This window comes from Triticum aestivum, chromosome 3B (genome assembly GCF_018294505.1).
Source record: "Triticum aestivum cultivar Chinese Spring chromosome 3B, IWGSC CS RefSeq v2.1, whole genome shotgun sequence".
NCBI classification, from domain to species: domain Eukaryota; kingdom Viridiplantae; phylum Streptophyta; class Magnoliopsida; order Poales; family Poaceae; genus Triticum; species Triticum aestivum.
The window spans coordinates 263,941,261-263,961,853 of NC_057801.1; the positions used below are offsets into that span (position 1 = coordinate 263,941,261).

General features: G+C 43.8%; 1 protein-coding gene across 3 annotated transcripts; it reads right to left on the bottom strand.

Moving 5' to 3' along the window:
* Positions 1 to 11,426: 11,426 nt before the first annotated feature.
* On the bottom strand, positions 11,427 to 20,088 carry LOC123069640 (respiratory burst oxidase homolog protein B). 3 transcript variants are annotated; one of them, XM_044492549.1, is made up of 13 exons: positions 19,717 to 20,088; positions 18,507 to 19,085; positions 18,266 to 18,425; positions 17,796 to 17,844; positions 17,589 to 17,702; positions 17,085 to 17,519; positions 13,192 to 13,578; positions 13,019 to 13,111; positions 12,722 to 12,837; positions 12,526 to 12,628; positions 12,351 to 12,430; positions 11,740 to 12,251; positions 11,427 to 11,650 (listed from the first exon to the last, which is right to left on the bottom strand). In XM_044492549.1, the coding sequence occupies exons 2-13, from the start codon at positions 19,048 to 19,050 to the stop codon at positions 11,541 to 11,543; spliced, it is 2,703 nt and encodes a 900-aa protein (XP_044348484.1). In that variant the 5' UTR covers positions 19,051 to 19,085; positions 19,717 to 20,088; the 3' UTR covers positions 11,427 to 11,540. The 3 variants fall into 3 exon arrangements, with proteins under 3 accessions (XP_044348484.1, XP_044348483.1, XP_044348485.1); XM_044492548.1 differs by having other exon boundaries at positions 18,507 to 19,088; XM_044492550.1 differs by lacking the exon at positions 19,717 to 20,088 and having other exon boundaries at positions 18,550 to 18,755.
* Between the last annotated feature and the right edge of the window lie 505 nt (positions 20,089 to 20,593).

Below are 20,593 nucleotides of genomic sequence, written 5' to 3' on the forward strand. Positions count from 1 at the left end.
GAACACGGAGACCGAAAGGTCGAGCGTGAATCATATAGTAGATATGATCAACATAGTGATGTTCACCATTGAAAACTACTCCATCTCACGTGATGATCGGACATGGTTTAGTTGATTTGGATCACGTGATCACTTAGATGACTAGAGAGATGTCTGTCTAAGTGGGAGTTCTTAAGTAATATGATTAATTGAACTTAAATTTATCATGAACTTAGTCCTGGTAGTATTTTGCAAATTATGTTGTAGATCAATAGCTCGTGTTGTTGCTTTCATATGTTTATTTTGATATGTTCCTAGAGAAAATTGTGTTGAAAAATGTTAGTAGCAATGATGCGGATTGGATCCGTGATCTGAGGTTTATCCTCATTGCTGCACAGAAGAATTATGTCCTTAATGCACCGCTAGGTGACAGACCTATTGCAGGAGCAGATGCAGACGTTATGAACGTTTGGCTAGCTCAATATGATGACTACTTGATAGTTTAGTGCACCATGCTTAACGGCTTAGAATCGGGACTTCAAAGACGTTTTGAACGTCATGGACCATATGAGATGTTCCAGGAGTTGAAGTTAATATTTCAAGCAAATACCCGAGTTGAGAGATATGAAGTCTCCAACAAGTTCTATAGCTAAAAGATGTAGCAGAATCGCTCAACTAGTGAGCATGTGCTCAGATTGTCTGGGTACTTCAATCGCTTGAATCAAGTGGGAGTTAATCTTCCAGATAAGATAGTGATTGACAGAATTCTCTAGTCACCATCACTAAGATACTAGAACTTCGTGATGAACTATAGTATGCAAGGGATGACGAAAATGATTCCCGAGCTCTTCGTGATGTTGAAATCGACGAAGGTAGAAATCAAGAAAGAGCATCAAGTGTTGATGATTGACAAGACCACTAGTTTCAAGAAAAGGGCAAAGGGAAGAAGGGGAACTTCAAGAAGAACAGCAAGCAAGTTGCTGCTCAAGTGAAGAAGCCCAAGTCTGAACCTAAGCCTAAGACTAAGTGATTCTACTGCAAAGGGACTGGTCACTGGAAGTGGAACTACCCCAAGTATTTGGCGGATAAGAAGGATGGCAAAGTGAACATAGGTATATTTGATATACATGTTATTGATGTGTACTTTACTAGTGTTTATAGCAACCCCTTGGTATTTGATACTGGTTCGGTTGCTAAGAGTAGTAACTCGAAACGGGAGTTGCATAATAAACAGAAACTAGTTGAGGGTGAGGTGACGATGTGTGGTGGAAGTAGTTCCAAGATTGATATGATCATCATCGCACACTCCCTATACTTTCGGGATTAGTGTAGAACCTAAATAAGTGTTATTTGGCATTTGCGTTGAGCATGAATATGATTTGATCATGTTTATTGCAATAAGGTTATTCATTTAAAATCAGAGAATAATTGTTGTTCTGTTTAAATGAATAAAACCTTCAATGGTCATACACCCAATGAAAATAGTTTGTTGGATCTCGATCGTAGTGATACACATATTCATAATATTGATGCCAAGAGATGCAAAGTTAATAATGATAGTGCAACTTATTTGTGGCACTGCCGTTTGGGTCATATCGGTGTAAAGCGCATGAAGAAACTCCATAAGATGGGTTTTTGGAATCACTTGGTTATGAATCATTTGATGCTTGCGAACCGTGCCTTTTGGGCAAGATGACTAAAACTCCGTTCTTCCGGAACAATGGAACGAGCTACTGACTTATTAGAAATAATACATACCGATGTATGCGATCCAATGAGTGTTGATGCTCGTGGCAAGTATCGTTATTTTCTGACCTTCACAAGATGATTTGAGCAGATATGGGTATATCTACTTGATGAAACATAAGTCTGAAATAGTTGAAAGGTTCAAAGAATTTCAGAGTGAAGTGGAAAAATCATCGTAACAAGAAAATAAAGTTTCTGCGATCTGATCGCGGAGACGAATATTTGAGTTACGAGTTTGGTCTTCAATTAAAACAATGTGGAATAGTTTCACAGCTCACGCCACCTGGAACACCACAACGTTATGGTGTGTCCGAACGTCGTAATCGCACTTTATTGGATATGGTGCGATCTATGATGTCTCTTACTGATTTACCAATATTGTTTTGGGGTTATGCATTAGATACAGCTGCATTCATGTTAAAAGGGCACCATCTAAATCCGTTGAGACGACAGCATATGAACTGTGGTTTAGCAAGAAACCCAAGTTGTTGTTTCTTAAAGTTTGGGGCTGCGATGCTTGTGTGAAAAGGTTTCATCCTGATAAGCTCAAACCCAAATTGGAGAAGTGCATCTTCATAGAATACCCAAAGGAAACTGTTGGGTACACCTTCTATCACAGAGCCGAAGGCAAGATATTCATTGCTAAAAATGGATCATTTCTAGAGAAGGTGTTTCTCTCGAAAGAAGTGAGTGGGAGGAAAGTTGAACTTGATGAGGTAACTGTACCTTATCCTGAATTGGAAAATAGTTCATCACTGAAATCAGTTCCAGTGATTCCTACACCAATTAGTGAGGAAGCTAATGATGATGATCATGAAACTTCTGATCAAGTTACTACAGAACCTCGTAGGTCTTCCAGAGTACGGTCCGCACCAGAGTGGTACGGTAATCCTGTTCTGAAAGTCATGTTACTAGACCATGATAAACCTACGAACTATGAGGAAGCGATGATGAGCCCAGATTCTGCAAAAAGGTTTGAGGCCATGAAATCTGAGATGAGATCCATGTATGAGAACAAAGTATGGACTTTGGTGGACTTGCCCGATGATTGGCAAGCCGTAGAAAATAAATGGATCTTCAAGAGGAAGATGGACGCTGATAGTAGTGTTACTATCTACAAAGCTAGACTTGTCGAAAAAGGTTTTTTGACAAAGTTCAAGGTGTTGAATACAATGAGATTTTCTCACTCGTATCGATGCTTAAAAGTCTGTCCGAATCATGTTAGCAATTGCCACATTTTATGAAATTTGGCAAATGGATGTCAAAACTACATTCCTTAATGGATTTATTAAAGAAGAGTTGTATATGATACAACCAGAAGGTTTTGTCAATCCTAAAGGTGCTAACAAAATGTGCAAGCTCCAGCGATCCATCTATGGACTGGTGCAAGCATCTCAGAGTTGGAATATACGCTTTGATAAGTTGATCAAAGCATATAGTTTTATACAGACTTGCGGTGAAGCTTGTATTTACAAGAAAGTGAGTGGGAGCACTACAACATTTCTGATAAGTATATGTGAATGACATATTGTTGATCGGAAATAATGTAGAATTATTCTGCAAAGCATAAAGGAGTGTTTGAAAGGAGTTTTTTCAAAGAAAGACCTCGACAGAGCTACTTACATATTGAGCATCAAGATCTATTGAGATAGATCAAGACGCTTGATAAGATTTTCAATGAGTACATACCTTGACAAGATTTTGAAGTGGTTCAAAATGGAATAGTCAAAGAAAGAGTTCTTGCCTGTGTTGTAAAGGTATAAAATTGAGTAAGACTCAAATCCCGACCACAACAGAAAATAGAAAAGAGAATGGAAGTCATTCCCTATGCCTCAGTCATAGGTTCTATAAAGTATGTTATGCAATGTATCAGACCTATTGTATACCTTGCTCTGAATTTGGCAAGGGAGTACAATAGTGATCTAGGAGTAGATCACTGAACATTGGTCAAGAATATCCTTAGTGAGGACTAAGGAAATATTTCTCGATTATGGAGGTGATAAAAGAGCCCGTCGTAAAAGTTACATCGCTGCAAGCTTTTACACTCATCCAGATGACTCTAAGTCTCAATCTGGATACATATTGAAAGTGGGAGCAATTAGCTAGGGTAGCTCCATACAGAGCATCGTAGACATAGTATATTTGCAAAATACATACGGCTCTAAATGTGACAGACCCGTTGACTAAGCTTCTCTCACGAGCAAAACATGATCACACCTTAGTACTCTTTGGATGTTAATCACATAAGCGATGTGAACTAGATTATTGACTCTAGTAAACCCTTTGGGTGTTGGTCACATGACGATGTGAACTATGGGTGTTAATCATATAGAGATATGAATATTGGTGTTAAATCACATGGCGATGTGAACTAGATTATTGACTCTAGTGCAAGTGGGAGACTGAAGGAAATATGCCCTAGAGGTAATAATAAAGTTATTATTTATTTCCTTATTTCATGATAAATGTTTATTATTCATGCTAGAATTGTATTAACCGGAAACATGATACATGTGTGAATACATAGACAAACATAACGTCACTAGTATGCCTCTACTTGACTAGCTCATTAATCAAAGATGGTTATGTTTCCTAACCATAGACATGTGTTGTCATTTGATTAACGGGATCACATCATTAGGAGAATGATGTGATTGACATGACCCATTCCGTTAGCCTAGCACTTGATCGTTTAGTATATTGCTATTGCTTTCTTCATGACTTATACATGTTCCTGTAACTATGAGATTATGCAACTCCCATTTACCGGAGGAACACTTTGGGTGCTACCAAATGTCACAAGGTAACTGGGTGATTATAAAGGAGTACTACAGGTGTCTCCAAAGGTACATGTTGGGTTGGCGTATTTCGAGATTAGGTTTTGTCACTCCGATTGTCGGAGAGGTATCTCTGGGCCCTCTCGGTAATGCACATCACTATAAGCCTTGCAAGCAATGTAGCTAATGAGTTAGTTACGGAATGATGCATTACGTAACGAGTAAAGAGACTTGCCGGTAACGAGATTGAACTAGGTATTGGATACCGACGATCGAATCTCGGGTAAGTAACATACCGATGACAAAGGGAACAACGTATGTTGTTATGCGGTTTGACCGATAAAGATCTTCGTAGAATATGTGGGAGCCAATATGGGCATCCAGGTCCCGCTATTGGTTATTGACCGGAAACGTGTCTCGGTCATGTCTACATAGTTCTCGAACCCGTAGGGTCCGCACGCTTAACGTTTCGTTGACGATATAGTATTATATGAGTTATGCATGTTGGTAACCGAATGTTGTTCGGAGTCCCGGATGAGATCATGGACATGACGAGGAACTCCGGAATGGTCCGGAGATAAAGTTTGATATATGGGATAATAGTGTTTGATCTCCGGAAGGGTTCCGAATTCACCGGAAGGGGTTCCGGATGTTTCCCGAAATGTTTGGGTACGAGAACACGTTATTTGGGCCAAAGGGGAAAGCCCACAAGGTTTTTGGAAAGCGCAAAAGGAAGTTTTGCGGAGTCCAGGGGCCAGACGCCAGGGTCCCTGGCGTCTGGGTCCAGACGCCGGGAACCCTGGCGTCTGGCCCTGGAGTCCGAGAAGGACTCTTGCCTTTCGGGTGAAACCGACTTTGTGGAGGCTTTTACTCCAAGTTTCGACCCCAAGGCTCAACATATAAATAGAGGGGCAGGGCTAGCACCAAAGACACATCAAGAAACACCAAGCCGTGTGCCGGCAACCCCGTCCCCTCTAGTTTATCCTCCGTCATAGTTTTCGTAGTGCTTAGGCGAAGCCCTGCGGAGATTGTTCTTCACCAACACCGTCACCACGCCGTCGTGCTGCCGAACTCATCTACTACTTCGCCCGTCTTGCTGGATCGAGAAGGCGAGGACGTCATCGAGCTGAACGTGTGCAGAACTCGGAGGTGCCGTGCGTTCGGTACTTGGATCGGTCGGATCGTGAAGACGTACGACTACATCAACCGCGTTGATAAACGCTTCCGCTTAGCGATCTTCAAGGGTATGAAGATACACTCCCCTTCTCGTTGCTATACATCACCATGATCTTGCGTGTGCGTAGGAAATTTTTTGAAATTACTACGTTCCCCAACAATCACATCAATTGAAGACATCATAATAGGCTGCAGAAGTGGACATCCTTAATCTTGTTTAACACCCCTCGGGCCACCTCGTTGTCCTTCCTCTTTTCATAGAGGCTTTGTGGCTGAAAAAGTATAGACCATTTAAAAATGTAATTGGTCAAATACGGGATACAACCCTTTATAGTAAGTTCGTTCTGCCAAGTCTGAAAAGCCCAAGCCAAACGAGTGCCAAATGATTCAACATGTTGACCTCGGATATCAGATAGAAGGATAGGAATCTCCTAAGATGATCCGAGGACCCGGGTACATCCAAAGCTTTCCCAAACACAGCTCCAAAGAAATTTGGCCAGAGCCTTCGTGTAATGCATCAGAGGGCCATGGAAATTTTTAGCATAGATATATTTCACCGAGAAGCAAGCCTACGCTTACAGGTCCCTCCCTTTCGTCAATGAGATGAACTTGATTGAGTTCAAAGAGAAGGGCTTCTGAAGAGGCCATATCCGTTGCGTTGAAGTTTTCAAGGAAGGGGACGTTGATACCCATGTTGCATCACTTCCTTTACAACAATTTTTGGATTAGAAGCAATTACGAAAAGCTCTGGTATTTGGCATATAGAGGAGTGTTGTGGAGCCATTTGATATCGACCCCCCAGTACAAACCAAGAAATGAGCTCCCACATTAAAAATCTACTTACACTTCTGAATCCCATTCCCAATTTGGGAGATCTAAACGCTTTTATATTTCTTTACAGAGGGAGTACTTTTTTCTTAAGGATTTGGACCTAGAGACTGGTGTCATTTTGAGAGATCTTCCAAATCCATTTGGTTAAGAGGTCTAGGTTCATTTTTTTGGGTGTTGGAAATCCCCAAGACCAGGAGGGATGGATATATATATCCTCCGCGGATCATGTATTATTTGTATTTGATAGCTGTAACGGCAAATATCAACCATAGGAATGGGGGATTTTCAAAAATTCTTTGGATAAAATGAACTAACTAAAGACAATCTGTTGGAACTGGTTTGATGTTTTTCTATCATGCTAAGCACCAGAAAGGGGTTTAACCATTTTAAAAAAATACATCTACACAAATCAACCCTATTAGCATCAACTCGCAAAAATAAACATAGGATACATATGTTATGGATGCAATTTGATTGTATTGCAAGGCCCAAGAGGCGGCAAAGAGACAACAACCGCATGAGTAGAGGATCAAGCACAAGTTATGCATGCTAAAAGAAGACCTAGACTCTAAGACCATGTTATGGATGCAACTTGACTTTATTGCAAGGTCTAAGGGGCATATATCTTACAAGGGTTGAGGTGAATTTAATTGTGTTGAGCCTGATATTGATATCACAGGAGAGGAATTTAATTGTGTTGAGCCTGATCCCACTGGCAAAGATGAAAATGGGGATAATACGTATAATAATGTGCATGATACCTCAGATGTGCCATGGGTTGAGGTGCCTTCCCATAGGAAGAGTAAAAGTAGGAGGAGACTAAAAATTTAATCATGATAGGTGTCTTTTGGAATGTCAGAGGACTAAATGGATACTCCAAAAGCACTAGGGTGCGGGAGCTCATTAGAGCACATCACCTTGATTTTATTTGTCTTTCTGAATCAAAAAAAGAAAATTTTACCAGCTCCCAACTAGAGGCCATAGATGTTGGCCTTGAATTTGTGTGGAACTGGCTTCCAGCTGAGAATACTGCTCGAGGGGTGTTGGTGGGTGTGAAAGATGATGTGTTTGAAATTATTAGCTGTGACATTCACATCTTTAGTGTTGCTCTTATGCTGAGAAATAAAATAGACAACAACATATGGAGACTAATTTCTATGTATGGTTCTGCTTATGATGCTTTTAAACTGGGCTTTATCCAAGAGCTGCATAGTGTTTTTGATATGTGGGATGGCCCTACTATGATAGGTGGGGATTTTAATCTAGTCAGAGAGGCCTGTGACAAAAATACTGGTGAGATAAACAAGCATTGGGCAGATCTCTTTAATGACTGGATTAATAAATTTGGCCTTATTGAGCTCAAAAACTCAGGGAGGAAATTTACTTGGGGTAACAACCAAGATTCTGTAGTTATGGCCACTTTAGATAGAGTCTTCATTACCGTGGAATGGGAGAGCTTACATCCTAATATTCAGGTGAAAGCTCTGCCTAGAGTGGCTAGTGATCACACTCCCCTGGTGGTTGATATTTGTGCCATTATGATTCCTAAAAACAAAATGTTCAGGTTTGAGAAAAGGTGCCTTGAGGTGGAAGGTTTCAGGGAAGTGGTGATCAAAGCTTGGAATACTGAGTGTCATTTAGTTAAAGCTATTGATGTTTGGCAGTTCAAAATTAGGATTACTAGAAATGCTATTAAAGGGTGGTGCATCAATTATGAGGCTGCCCAAAATAGACAGAAGCAATCTCTAATTGCTGAATATAACTGCCTTGATATTATTGCAGAATCCCAACCTATTTCCCCTAACTCCAGGAATAAAATTAAATCTATTTCAGGTGAGCTGAATGATATCTGGACCAGGGAGGAGATCAAAGCCAAGCAGAGATCCACAGAGAGGGACATCTTGGAGGGAGAACATAATACTGGATACTTCAAGGCCATTGCTGACCAGGAAAGGAGAAAGAAACAAGTACTGATGCTGGAAGGAGAAAATGGTCCTGTGAATAATTCTAAAGTTATTCTAGATGTTGCTGTTAAATTTTATAAGAAATTATTTGGATACCAAGATAAAACTGACATCACCTTAGAAGATGACTTTTGGGGTGATGCTAGTAATGTTACTAGTGCTCAAAATGATATTCTTAACACCCCTTTTACTGAGCAAGAAATTAAGGAGGCAGTCTTTGGCTCTTATGCTGAGGGGGCTCCTGGACCTGATGGGTTCCCTTTTTTGTTTTACCAGCAAGTTTGGGATGTTATTAAGAATGATTTTTTTGCTCTGTTTAGAGATTGGGAGAAAGGTGAGCTAGATTTATTTAGACTCAACTTCTCTCTACTTACCCTAGTTCCTAAGGAGGTGGATGCTGTCAAACTTGAAAAGTTTAGACCCTTGGCTATGACTAATTGCAGATTTAAAAAAAATTCCAAGTGTGTCACCAATAAGTTTGGCCCCATCTGTAATGAATTGATTTCCCCTAACCAAACTGCTTTTATAAAAGGCAGGTTTATTGTGGAAAGCATTGTAGCTGCACATGAAATAATCCATGTTGTTCATGCTAGGAAAATGTCTGGTTTTGATTTCAAACTTGACTATGAGAAAGCTTATGACATGGTAAATAGAGAGTTTCTAGTAGATATGTTGTCCACAAGGGGCTTTAGCCCTGACTGGATCAATAAAATTAAGTCTTTGTTATATAATGGATTTGTTGGTGCCGGGTTAAATGATATGAACAGTGACTTTTTCTTGACTGGTAAGGGAGTAAGGCAGGGGGACCCTGCTCCACCCCTACTGTTTAATCTTGTAGCAGATGGCTTCACTAGAATACTAGACAAGGCATCTTCTAACAAATTTATTGAGGGGTTTTTCCTCCCTCTAATCCTGCTGGAGTAATCAGCCTGCAATATGCAGATGATACTCTACTGTTTCTAGGCAATAGTTTAGAGCATGCTAAAAACCTAAAGTGGCTATTATCTTGTTTTGAACAGATTTCTGGCTTGAGGATCAACTTCCATAAATGTGATTTGGTCCCCATTAATATTAATTCTGATAGGGCTAATATTTTTGCCCAAGTCATGGGTTGTAAGCTGGGAAGTTTTCCCGTTAGATACCTTGGAGCTCCACTTCACTACAATAAACTTAGGAAAGAAGATCTTCAGCTTGTGGTTGACAAAATTATTAAAAGAGGGGCAGGCTGGAGAGGGAGGCTCTTGTCCTTTGGCAAGAGATTAATATTAGTACAATCCTGCCTGGCTAGTATCCCTTCATATTTGATGGGGATAATTAAATTCCCTAAATGGGCTATAGCCCTGATTAATTCTCAACTGGCTCACTATCTCTGGGATGATTATGAGGGGCATTTTAAATACCACCTTGCTAATTGGGGGTCCCTGGCCACTAAAAAGAATTTTTTTTTGGGGGGGGGGGGTCTAGGGATAACTAATTTGGCAGATTTTAATCTTTGCCTTCTTGCTTCCTGGGGCAAAAGATATATCCTAGATGAGGGTAAGATCTGGAAGAATATAGTTGACCATAAATATAATATTCATAATCCTAATATTTTTGCCTGCTCTAGTGTTGGAGCCTTACCCTTCTGGAAAGGAATACTCTGGGCTATTAAGGCCACTAAATTTGGGTATGCCTAGAAGGTGGGTAATGGCAAGAGTATTAGATTTTGGGAAGATTGCTGGTGTGGTGAGACTAATCTTGCTACTCAGTACTAGGGGCTTTACTCCATTGCCGTGGACCAGCATGCTACCATTGATGAGGTTTGGGATGGGGTCAACCTCAAGATTAATTTCAGGAGATGTTTCTCCTCCAGCATGATGATTGACTGGAATAATCTTTTTGAGGAGACTAAAACTCTAGTTCTGATTGACAGACCTGATACCCTTGTATGGAAATACGAGACTAAGGGACTGTACACAGTAAAATCCTTTTACAATGTTGTTAATTTTAGGGGGATCCTCCCTGGGAATATTCCTGTGGTGTGGAAAATAAAAATACCTCCTAGAATTCAAATTTTTATCTGGTTGATTGCAAAAAATAAACTCTTAACTAGAGACAACCTTTGCAAGAGACAACATGTTCCAGATATAACTTGCCTTTTTTGTTCTGAACATGAGTCTTCTTGCCATTTATTCTTTTCTTGTGTTGCTGAACTTTGGAGAGTAGTTAGGGAAGCGGCCAATATTGATATTTGTGATAATATCCACAATATGCTTGAATGCTGGGTCAGCAAACCTAACACTGCAGCTGCCTTTGTGCAAGCTGCGGCCCTGTGGGCTCTCTGGAAAAGCAGGAATGACATGTGTTTTAATCGATTGACTTTGATGGGTATGCAGGTGATCGTGAGGAAGACTGCAAAAAACCTATCCTTATGGGAGGTGGTCTGGCCAGATGCTGCCAAGCCGGAGCTAAAAGAGATCGTGTGGAAGCTGCAGCAAATGGCAAGAAACCCCCCATCCCTCCTATGGCCAGATCCAGGTCGATTGGGGGAAGATATGGGGGAGAATTCTCTGGGAGCGATCTGATCATGCTTTGATATACCTGGCGCCGTGGCGATCTCCAATGCAAAAAGCGTGAAGTGGCGACTAAGGGCTAGAGCTCCGTCCTGTTTTATCTTAGCTTCTTTCAGTTTTAGCCTTTTTTATCGTCGAGGGGAGTTTTCCCCAGCGGGCATGTTGCTCTTTAGTTTCCTAAGCTTTTAAGCTTTGTAATACTTTAACTGATACATGACCGTGTTCTGCTGGGTTTCATTGTTAATGCAATGGAGCCGGGGCTAGGCCCTTTTTCTCTAAAAAAAATATATCTTACAGAAGACTTGGGTACAAGGAAAGGAAACATAACCTAATAGGATTCCTAAACCTAATATTTCGTATACTCCTTAACAACATAGAGTAAACAAGACTGAGCACAGGACTAGGCAAAACCACTCCCATTTTATTTCCCTACCTTTACAAAATAATAATAATACAACCCATATAATTCATCTGATGAAGCATGGCATAGACATGTTCTTATACAGGTTACACCACTAGAAGTTCTCCTTGTGAAACTCAAACTTTGTGTTTGTCTTGTGGGTGAAATCTGCCGACAACTGCCGCAGCTGCGGCACAAGAACAGGCTCACCACAATAGAAAACCCCTGAAACAAAATTAAAGGTTAGCAGATGATGATGGTAATTACCCACATTTGTAGTAGCAGATCGATGTGAGAATGGAAGGAAGACAGACCGACGCGCTGATTCTCATGGTTGACCGCGACACGCTTGAAGACGCTTCGCCAATTAGGTCGGGCAAAGTGAGTCTTGACACTGGTTCCGGACAAGATATCAACTCCCTTCTTTGCATGCTGGAGTTCTTGGAGCATGACAATGAGCGCGGAACGAGCATCGCCCTCTTGATACACACTCGAGCAATGGTTGTGAAGCTCGATCACTTGATCCTTGTCCTTCTCAGCCACCTCGTTCATCACCCCTCTGAACCATTCAAAGGAGCCCTCCTCCCTTGTGACCCAGTAGAAGTAGGCCCTCTTCGTCATAAATTGTCTCTTCTTTGCCTTACCAGTGCCCCCCGGCTCTGCTCCACCAACCGATCCCCCAGGCTGGATGTGGTTAAGCACATCCTTCACAATGCTGATCAAAGGGGTGGCTCCAATGCCAAGTCCAATGAGGAGTAGCACATCGTATTCCCGGTAATCTTGTGCTGGAGCACCATATGGTCCATCAATCAAAAGTTTAGGGAATCTTGTACATGTCAAACAAAGTTGTTTAGGGTCAGACAGGAGTTTGCAATATATTGTGCCGTAATACATTTTTGAAAAAGCTGAAGAAGTTCCTTTTCACCTTGCATTGCTGTCAGTGATTCCCCTGGAGAGGTCAGCTCTAAGGAGTCCACTTTCTCCTTCAGCTGGAGGCCGACACGCCTGGTTTATAGTTACGGTTGTTATTGTTTACTTGGACAAACTTCCAATAGGATGTGATCACTGGATGAACCGAAAGCCAAGAGAAGCTGATTTACCTCAGAGAAGACTGTCCTAAGCCGAGAAGTCCAATCACCCCTTGTGCGGATGTGGACACTGAGGTAATTATCTCCTGGTGCCGATGTAATCGAAAACGGATGCCTGTGATGGAACAAATTTTCCGTACTATTAGTCATCTGCTGATTTCATAATAAAATTAACGCAACTGTTTCTCAAAGGTTGTAACGTAGGCACCATTCATATGGAGATACAGCTCTGCAATTTATGAAGATGTACTGCCCACTCCGGTATCTAAAACCAGTTGGCTTGGACATATAAAGAGCCAACACATGCCCAGGATATACCGCAACCTGTTGAAGACACAAAAGTTGAAAGCTTATTTCTGTTCACAATACATCTCCCATATTAAATGGGTTAGTATTTATTAAGACCCACTACATTTACAAGAAAAGTAGTTGCCTATCGGATTGTTTAAGGTCAAAAAGACAAATAAGGAAAAACTATATGAAAGGGGCTGTTTAATAGTGGTACCTTCTGAATCTTAACTGCATCATGGCTCCTAAATAACCGAACAATGCGCTCGCATGAATATAAGAAGACAGGATAAGCGATGTACATCCATGTCTGATAACAGCAGGAAACTATCAATAAGTATCAATATTGACCATTGCATTTTTTAGTGGCATTAGGGTATAGGCTTTTACCGATTTCTTGTACCACTCCTTCGTCAGATACAAACTTGTTCCATGGACGATGAGCAGTGCATACACAATAGCAAATAGGTGGTGCGTAAACCAAAAGGCATTGAAACCAGTCATCTTCTTGAGTGGATTAGTGTCCTTGAGCTTGTTACGTCGGAACCATGGCTGGGCTAATACAAAAGCTATTGACATGAGCACTACCATGACAATACCTGTCCACCCTGCAGTTCCTTTTACAAACCACCAGTAGTTTGGTGGCCTTTTGTCCCCAAAGAAAGGCTTCATTGGTTCATATTTTGCATCACTTGCATGGAGCAAGAGAGGAAAATCACATGTCAGATGAGCACCTGCATGCAGAGCAACACCAACTGCAACACCCGCTGCTATTACCTGCACAATAAAATATCGTACCGAGGATTATGTTGGTCACAATTTACTTAGTGCTAAATTATCTATGAGACATCGTCAACAGGTTACTCTCATTGGCTCATTGATAAGAAATTGTGTGATCGCATGCAATGGAAAGCTTCACGATGCGAAAAATCCATTTGTGTTCCATAATGACTGAACGGTGGACAATATCCTAATCCAGTCAGGACTCCCAGAGTCCAGAGATAAGAGGATTTTGCAACCATACTATGGCCAGGATTGCTACCCTCTCTTTCGAGGTCATGGAGAAATATGTAATAACATTAGTTGTGCCAGTGCAAACGCAATCAACACAAAGCAAGGTAGGAGCAATTAGAGGTGTTTGAGAGGATTAGAGGTTAGTTTTTTGCTTTACATGAAACAGTACATTTCATACTGCATGCATTAAAAAAACAGATATCTATAGGCAAGAAAAGTGGAAAACAAACTAGACAAAGTTATCTCAGGGTATAATAGTAGGTTCTTGTATAAGAAAGGATCCAATGGTCCTAAATGGTTCGAAAGGATTGTATGAGAACAAAAATCCCTTCAACTCTTTCGAGGTCGTATGTAAGGCAAATGTGTGACCTGCAAAATCTTCTCTCATCATGAACATTTCATCATGTTTCTCTTCAGTGGGGGACATCAAAAGTGCGGAGCATGGGTCAAACTCCGAGGCGCTCCTCGCGCCGCCTCCTCCAAGGTGACCGGGGGCGCTAACCCTAGCCAGCGCCGCCACCACCTCTTCCATCCTCCCCTCTCATCTCGTCATCCCTAGAGGTGGCCGCCAGAAAAGCCCGTGCGCCGCCACTGACGGGGACGGAGGGGATCTCACGTCCCGCGACGGTCGCTTGGCTTGCCTAGAGGGACTGTCGCTTGGCTGCCTAGAGGGGTTGTACACGGTGGCGCGAGATCTTTCGCCGGCGGATGCTCCTCCCGCCAGCGCGGCGGCACTCCGTTGACAACGTGGGGATGACGGACTCGGCCGGGATGTGATCTACCATGCAATGGCCCCGGAACGGCGTTCCGGTCACAACAGCGGTGGTAGCCCGTCTGTCAGGGATGATGGGCCAGGAGGCGGCTGTGTGCTCCTCCATACGGATCTGGGTCGTGAGACTTGCCGGTCCTCGATACGGTTGGAAATGGAGGTGGCGATTCAGATCGGGAGAAATCCCTAGGCAACACCGGTCGGCCACGATGGCGGTGACGCCCGTGGGCATAGTCTTTTCTCCATGGATACGTTCATTCGATCTGCTCTACCTCCACCATGCTATTTGTCTTCCGGGTGAAAACCCTAACTGCAGTGGGCGGCGACGGGGCCTTCGGCGTTGTTCCCTTCTTGAAGGCGCTGCCTTGGGAGATAGTTGGCTGGTGGACACTGCTGGTGTTGGCGGTGATCTGTATCAGGAGGTGGCGCGGTGTGGCATTTACCTTGTCGGCAACGGCGGGTCTCGGCGGCATGGCACAGCGGGGTCTCGGCATTGGACGTGTGTTGATGGACGCGCGCAAGGTGGTGGCGCTATCTCTTTTTTGGAAAAGGAGGTTAAGACCCCCGGCCTCTGCATCAATCGATGCATACGGCCATCTTTATTTATTATTCAACATAGGTCTAACAAGAACATACATCAAGCCACCCGAAGTCACCACTCACACCTACAAAACACGATAATGTGGAGTGCTCTCACTCCCCATATCTAAAACCGGTGCCGTCGCCGATCCATCCACATAACGTATCAGAACCCACAGCCGGTGCAGCAGACCTAAAGCGTACACCACATGCACACGTTTTAGACGCCGCCATCATCATTGAACCGCTGACCCATCTTCAGGAGAGAGATCCGCATCATCCTTGTCGGTCGTCCATCCGTCGATGCCACCATGGCGCCCAACGGCGCCACCGCCCCGCGCTCGTCTGTCCAGACGCGAAGATTCTGGAAGATATGTCGTGCGTGCACCTGCCGACCAGGCATGACACAGCGTAGCACCTGTTGGCCAGGCATGACTTGACATCTCCATCGAAAGCTCCGTGCAAGACGGAGCCGCTCCACCTCCTGCCTCTGTCTTCCAGCTCTATTCCACAAATGATGCTCCCAAGAGAGAAAACGATACCGCGGTACCGCCATTGTCCGATCTGGAAGACCAGATCCTAGGGTTTCCCTCAAGAGCAGCACAAGTGGGTCGACAGTAGTTACACGATGATGCCTTCATCAAGGTAACGACGCAGAACGCCGCCATCGCCTGCCATCGGCTCGGTTTTCACCGGCAACTATGTCTTCCCGACTCGCTGCCGGAACTAGATGGCGAATCTCGAGATTTAATCATCTAGCCTCAGGCCGACCACCCCCGGCGGAGGAGATGGCCACCACCGCCAGGCGGCACCGGCCAGATCAGGTCTGACCGGAGGCGCCGCTGACAAGTCAACCATGGCCACATCCCTTCCTGAGATCCGCCCTTCCCATGAAGTCGCCGGAGCAGCGCCGAACCGCCGGGAAAGACGAAGATCGAAGGGCGATCTCGCGCCAACGGCCCCTCTAGACCGCGGGGCTGCAGCCTAGATCCCTGCCGTCCCCATCACCGGCGGCGCCCGGGCTTCGCCGGCGCACGTCTCTGGGGACGGCGAGGTGGAGGAGAGGGGAGGGGGCGGCGGCCGGGGCGCTGGGGTTGGCCCCCTGATCGCCCTAGAGGGAGCGATACGAGGGAGCCCTGGGAGCGATCAGATCTGAGTGGCGGCCGGTCGTCTTAAAATTGGGGGAGAATTTCACTTCCCCGGCCTCTGCACCAACTAGGGATGCATACGGCCTTTTAAGTATGAGTACTAGGATTTTTAAACTCAATTACGCACCGAGCCTAGTCCTCAATAAATGCGTGAGTACCAGGAAAGCCTGGTCCTCAAGAATAATAAGGAACCTAAATTCGCCTCCATGAGGATTTAAACCCAGGTGTTGGGTTTGTACATCCACTCCCCCAACCAGTTGAGCTAGGCTCACTGGCGTTGTGGTGGCGTCTGACGGCAGTCGGGCCTGCCAAGGTCAATGCGTTGATCTTTCCTAAAGTTGGAACGGCGGATTCTGGAGCATGCACATGCAGTGCACGTTGAGGGTCCGCTATACCAGTTGGTGCTCTCGGCTTGCCGTTGGACGGCTTGGTGACGGCTTGGTGAGGCCACCGGATTAGATGGTGTGCGTTGATGCGTGGCCAGGGCACATCATCAAACTAGTAGGTGTGGCGACATAGATTGCTAGGAAGGTGACTTTGGATTGATACATGTATTTGTTTTGTCAGACTCTGTTAAATAATATAATAAAGATGGTTGTGTGCATCGCTCGATGCAGAGGCCCGAAAAAACCATTCTCGTTTCGAGCTCTCTCTCTCTCTCTAATTTGTTCTTTGATAGTAAATGTGCTCTTACCACATCTCACATTCTCACTATACAATATCAGATCGAGAGATTTTCGCACATAAGAACAGGTACATAATATTAACATTACCTTATGGAAGTTTATGTTGTCATTGAAGGGTACAACAGCTCCAATCTTTGTCTTTGATCGAATCCATGTGATTGTATTACGGCAGACAGGAAGAAGAACCAGGGCCATATTGAATTTCAGGGTCTCTGCGGCACCCTTTGCAGTGGCCACACAGTAGCCCATGATGTGAAATACAGCCCTGTTACGATACTGGATGAACTTCCAAATGAAAAGGGCGATGCAGATTGAAATCCAGAGAGTCATGACCCATATGCGCTTCCAGTTTTCCTCAACAAAGTACAAAAACTCCTGCCAGTGGCGGCGAAGTGGACTCGTGTCATTGCTAGGTGCGAGCTTCATGCTAAGAGCTTTGCTAAGTTTCGAGCTGTGGGTGGTCGTTGATCTTGCAACAGCTTCAGATGGTGACTGCAGTAAGAGTGCCTCCAAGTCCTCGAGCTGTTAATGTTTAGAGTGGTTAGGAAAAAACTGTGCCGCAGTTCTCAACTGTTAGTTTATTGGACATACCTCTATGTAGCCCAAGTTGTTTGGGTCAAGCTCTTCCATAATAAGTGCTGTGTACTCATCAGCTCGCTCTTTGATCTTGGAAAGTTTATTTGCTGATGCACTAAGCGCAATAATCTGCGAAAGCATGTTATCATTTAATTAATGCCTCAAATTTACACCCTGAGGACATTAAGACTAGATCTTTCAGTTTGGGGTCTTCCTACTAACCTCCTTAACCTCCTCTGAGGTGATTCTTCCATCAGCATTTTTGTCAACCCTGAACAAAGAGGTCAAGACATGTTAAAGTGCTATATTAATTAAACGACCAACAAAAAAGCAAAACTAAGATTTTATCGATAAAGGGAGTTTTCACTGACTCAACAAGTCGCATCAAGGCAATAGAACCAGAAAGAGTTCACACTCAGCCTCTGGATAACAAAATGCATACATCCCACAGACAGTACTTGAAAATCTTTGTAAGAGCAGTCTGGAATAAAAGGAAAACGCAACCTATGGTGATTGAGGATCGATCCGAAATCATAACTAAATAAGTTGTTACGATAGTTTTACTTCAAAATCGCAGTAAATGGTGTTAAGTATTTTGAAGTGAAATTTGGATTAATTCATCCCATAAGAGTGCATCATCTATCAAGAATGGAACCATGACAAAACAAGTAAATTATTAAGCACAAACTAACATGTCAAAGAACGTTTGGAGTCGGTTGTCGAAACCCTGATCACTCAGTTGCTCCCAGAAATCTTTCAGCTCCTCCTTAGTCAGCACTTGCTTCACCATTCCTCTCTTCCTCGCTAACGAGTCGAACATTTGCATCGCAAACTCGTCTGACCCTTCCATCCCTGCACAATCAAAAGCAGCAATATTTGAATTACCATTCTTTCAAATACTTGCCTATATTCACTGAAACTGTTTTCAGTTACCAATGCATTTCCCAAATCTTGAACGGAGTAGCATGCCATCAACCTGTAGGTGATTGAACCGTTTCTCCACGGCAGTCCAGCCGTCATTGCCAACTTTGGCAGTCACAAACTGCAAGCCTTTGAGTGCCACTGCAGCACTACTCTTGCTTCGGTCATATCTCTTCCTCACGGTCTTCGCTGCAGGCGACGGTGGCACCTTCTTGCTCGGATTCGTCAGCTTTAGCCCGTTCGTCACCTGTCTCAGTTTCGATGACAGCTTGCCGCCCCTTGATGAGGAAGGTGACACCAGTGCACCGCTGTGTGCTGAGCCACTATCGTCAACTGGCCTGACATCTTGGATTGACACTGAATCGCGTTGTATGTCAAGGGTAATCTCAACAACCCCGTCGTCTTCGTCTTTGAACCTGGTGGTCTTTGTGGCCCTGTGGCTTGAACCTTCTAAATTTCCACTGTTTGGGATTGATGTCGCAGTATTGTCTTGTGGCCTTCTTGAACTATCAGAATCGGTGACTACCGTGCCAGCTTCAATATCAGGCATCTCCATCTTTATTTACCTCTCAGGGCAATTTCTCCTTGTCTCTGCTGAAAGGACAGCAATCAAGTTACTGCCTTTTTCGGCGAAACAAACTTACAGAACATGCATTTCCTGTTCTATCCACAAATAGAAAGGTAAAAAAGAAAAATCGTGATGGATACAAATCAGCGGGAAGGAAAGTAAAATCACAGATTCACAGTTTGCTCAGACAGACTGAATTATTTACAATTCAGTTATAGGATACATAAAAAAACAGGAATATTATTATATATAACCTAAAAGAGGAGAGCAGAACGTTGGATCTCTCTTTCTATAACAAGAAATTGACGGCACACTTGTTACGGTAACAGAAAAGGAGGAAGGAATTTGGAACTTTTAAAAGATACTAACGGAAACCAATCAGACGAAATAACTTCCTACTGGGATTAACACCGAAGCCCCCATCCAGCTGCTCAGATCTAGAAACCATGTGCCACAAAGGGAGATAGAAAAATGGGCAAGAAACAGAGGAACATTCCTAGGAGGGGAGTGAAGCATCATCCACTGAAGAGTCAACCGAAATTTGACCACGCTGACTGAACCGGAAATTTGCCAGAAAAGGAGAACCAAACAGACACCGAGAATCAAGCACACTCGTTCTTTTGAAAACTCGGAGGGGGAAGAGATTCTACGAACCTTAAACCCGAGAGAGATTTCCGCCACTGATTGGAACCCGGAGCATTTCTCGAAATTCCACCGCAAGAAAAGAGAGTCCACCGCAAACAAACTGCGCAGGCGCAAACCCTAATGAACACACACCAGAGCTTTCTGGAACCTAAACGCACTAGAGAAGGAGAAAGCGGCAACCAATCTTGCGCAAACAGGTGGCTTTTGCCTGCCTGGTACTGCTGTCTAGCACTCGTGCTCCTACTCCTCCAATGCGACGCGCACCAAATGACACCAGTCCAGTCGCTTCACAAAACAACGAGGAGAGTGCTGGTGGCAGGCAGCAAGGATGATGAGTCTGTAGCGCTACTGTGTGTGCGTGGGTGGGAGAGAGGTTGGAGGCGTGGACAGCTTGACACACCTACGCTGATGGCGGCTCAATGGTTGTTGTCCAGGGTCCACAACGCAACCACCTGCTCTTGCCCCGGCACTTATCTCCATTGCGTCAACCTTGAACCTTATTTAAACTTTTTTAAACGTGTATAAAGTGGAAAGCACCTTCCAATTTATTTTCGAGCACTAAAAAAGTTTATCTTCTTTGACAGTGATATTAATAGAATAAACAATACGGAGTGGATGTTCGTGAGTATGTCAATTTGACCGTTTTGTAGAAAGCTTTCATAGGGCGATAGATGGGGAAAAAGGCAGTTGCCGACGGTGCAGGTTCCAGTGGCGCTGCCTGGACGAGAGGGGCTAGGGGGCTAAATTTCGTGTTTTCACCCTTTTCGCGTACTTTAGCATGATCTAACTCTGGTCTGAAATTTTTTCGGGATTTGACCCTTTCAGCTACCACCGCCAGCCCCGGTGGTAGCGTTACACAGGCTACCGCCGACCGCCCTGACGGTAG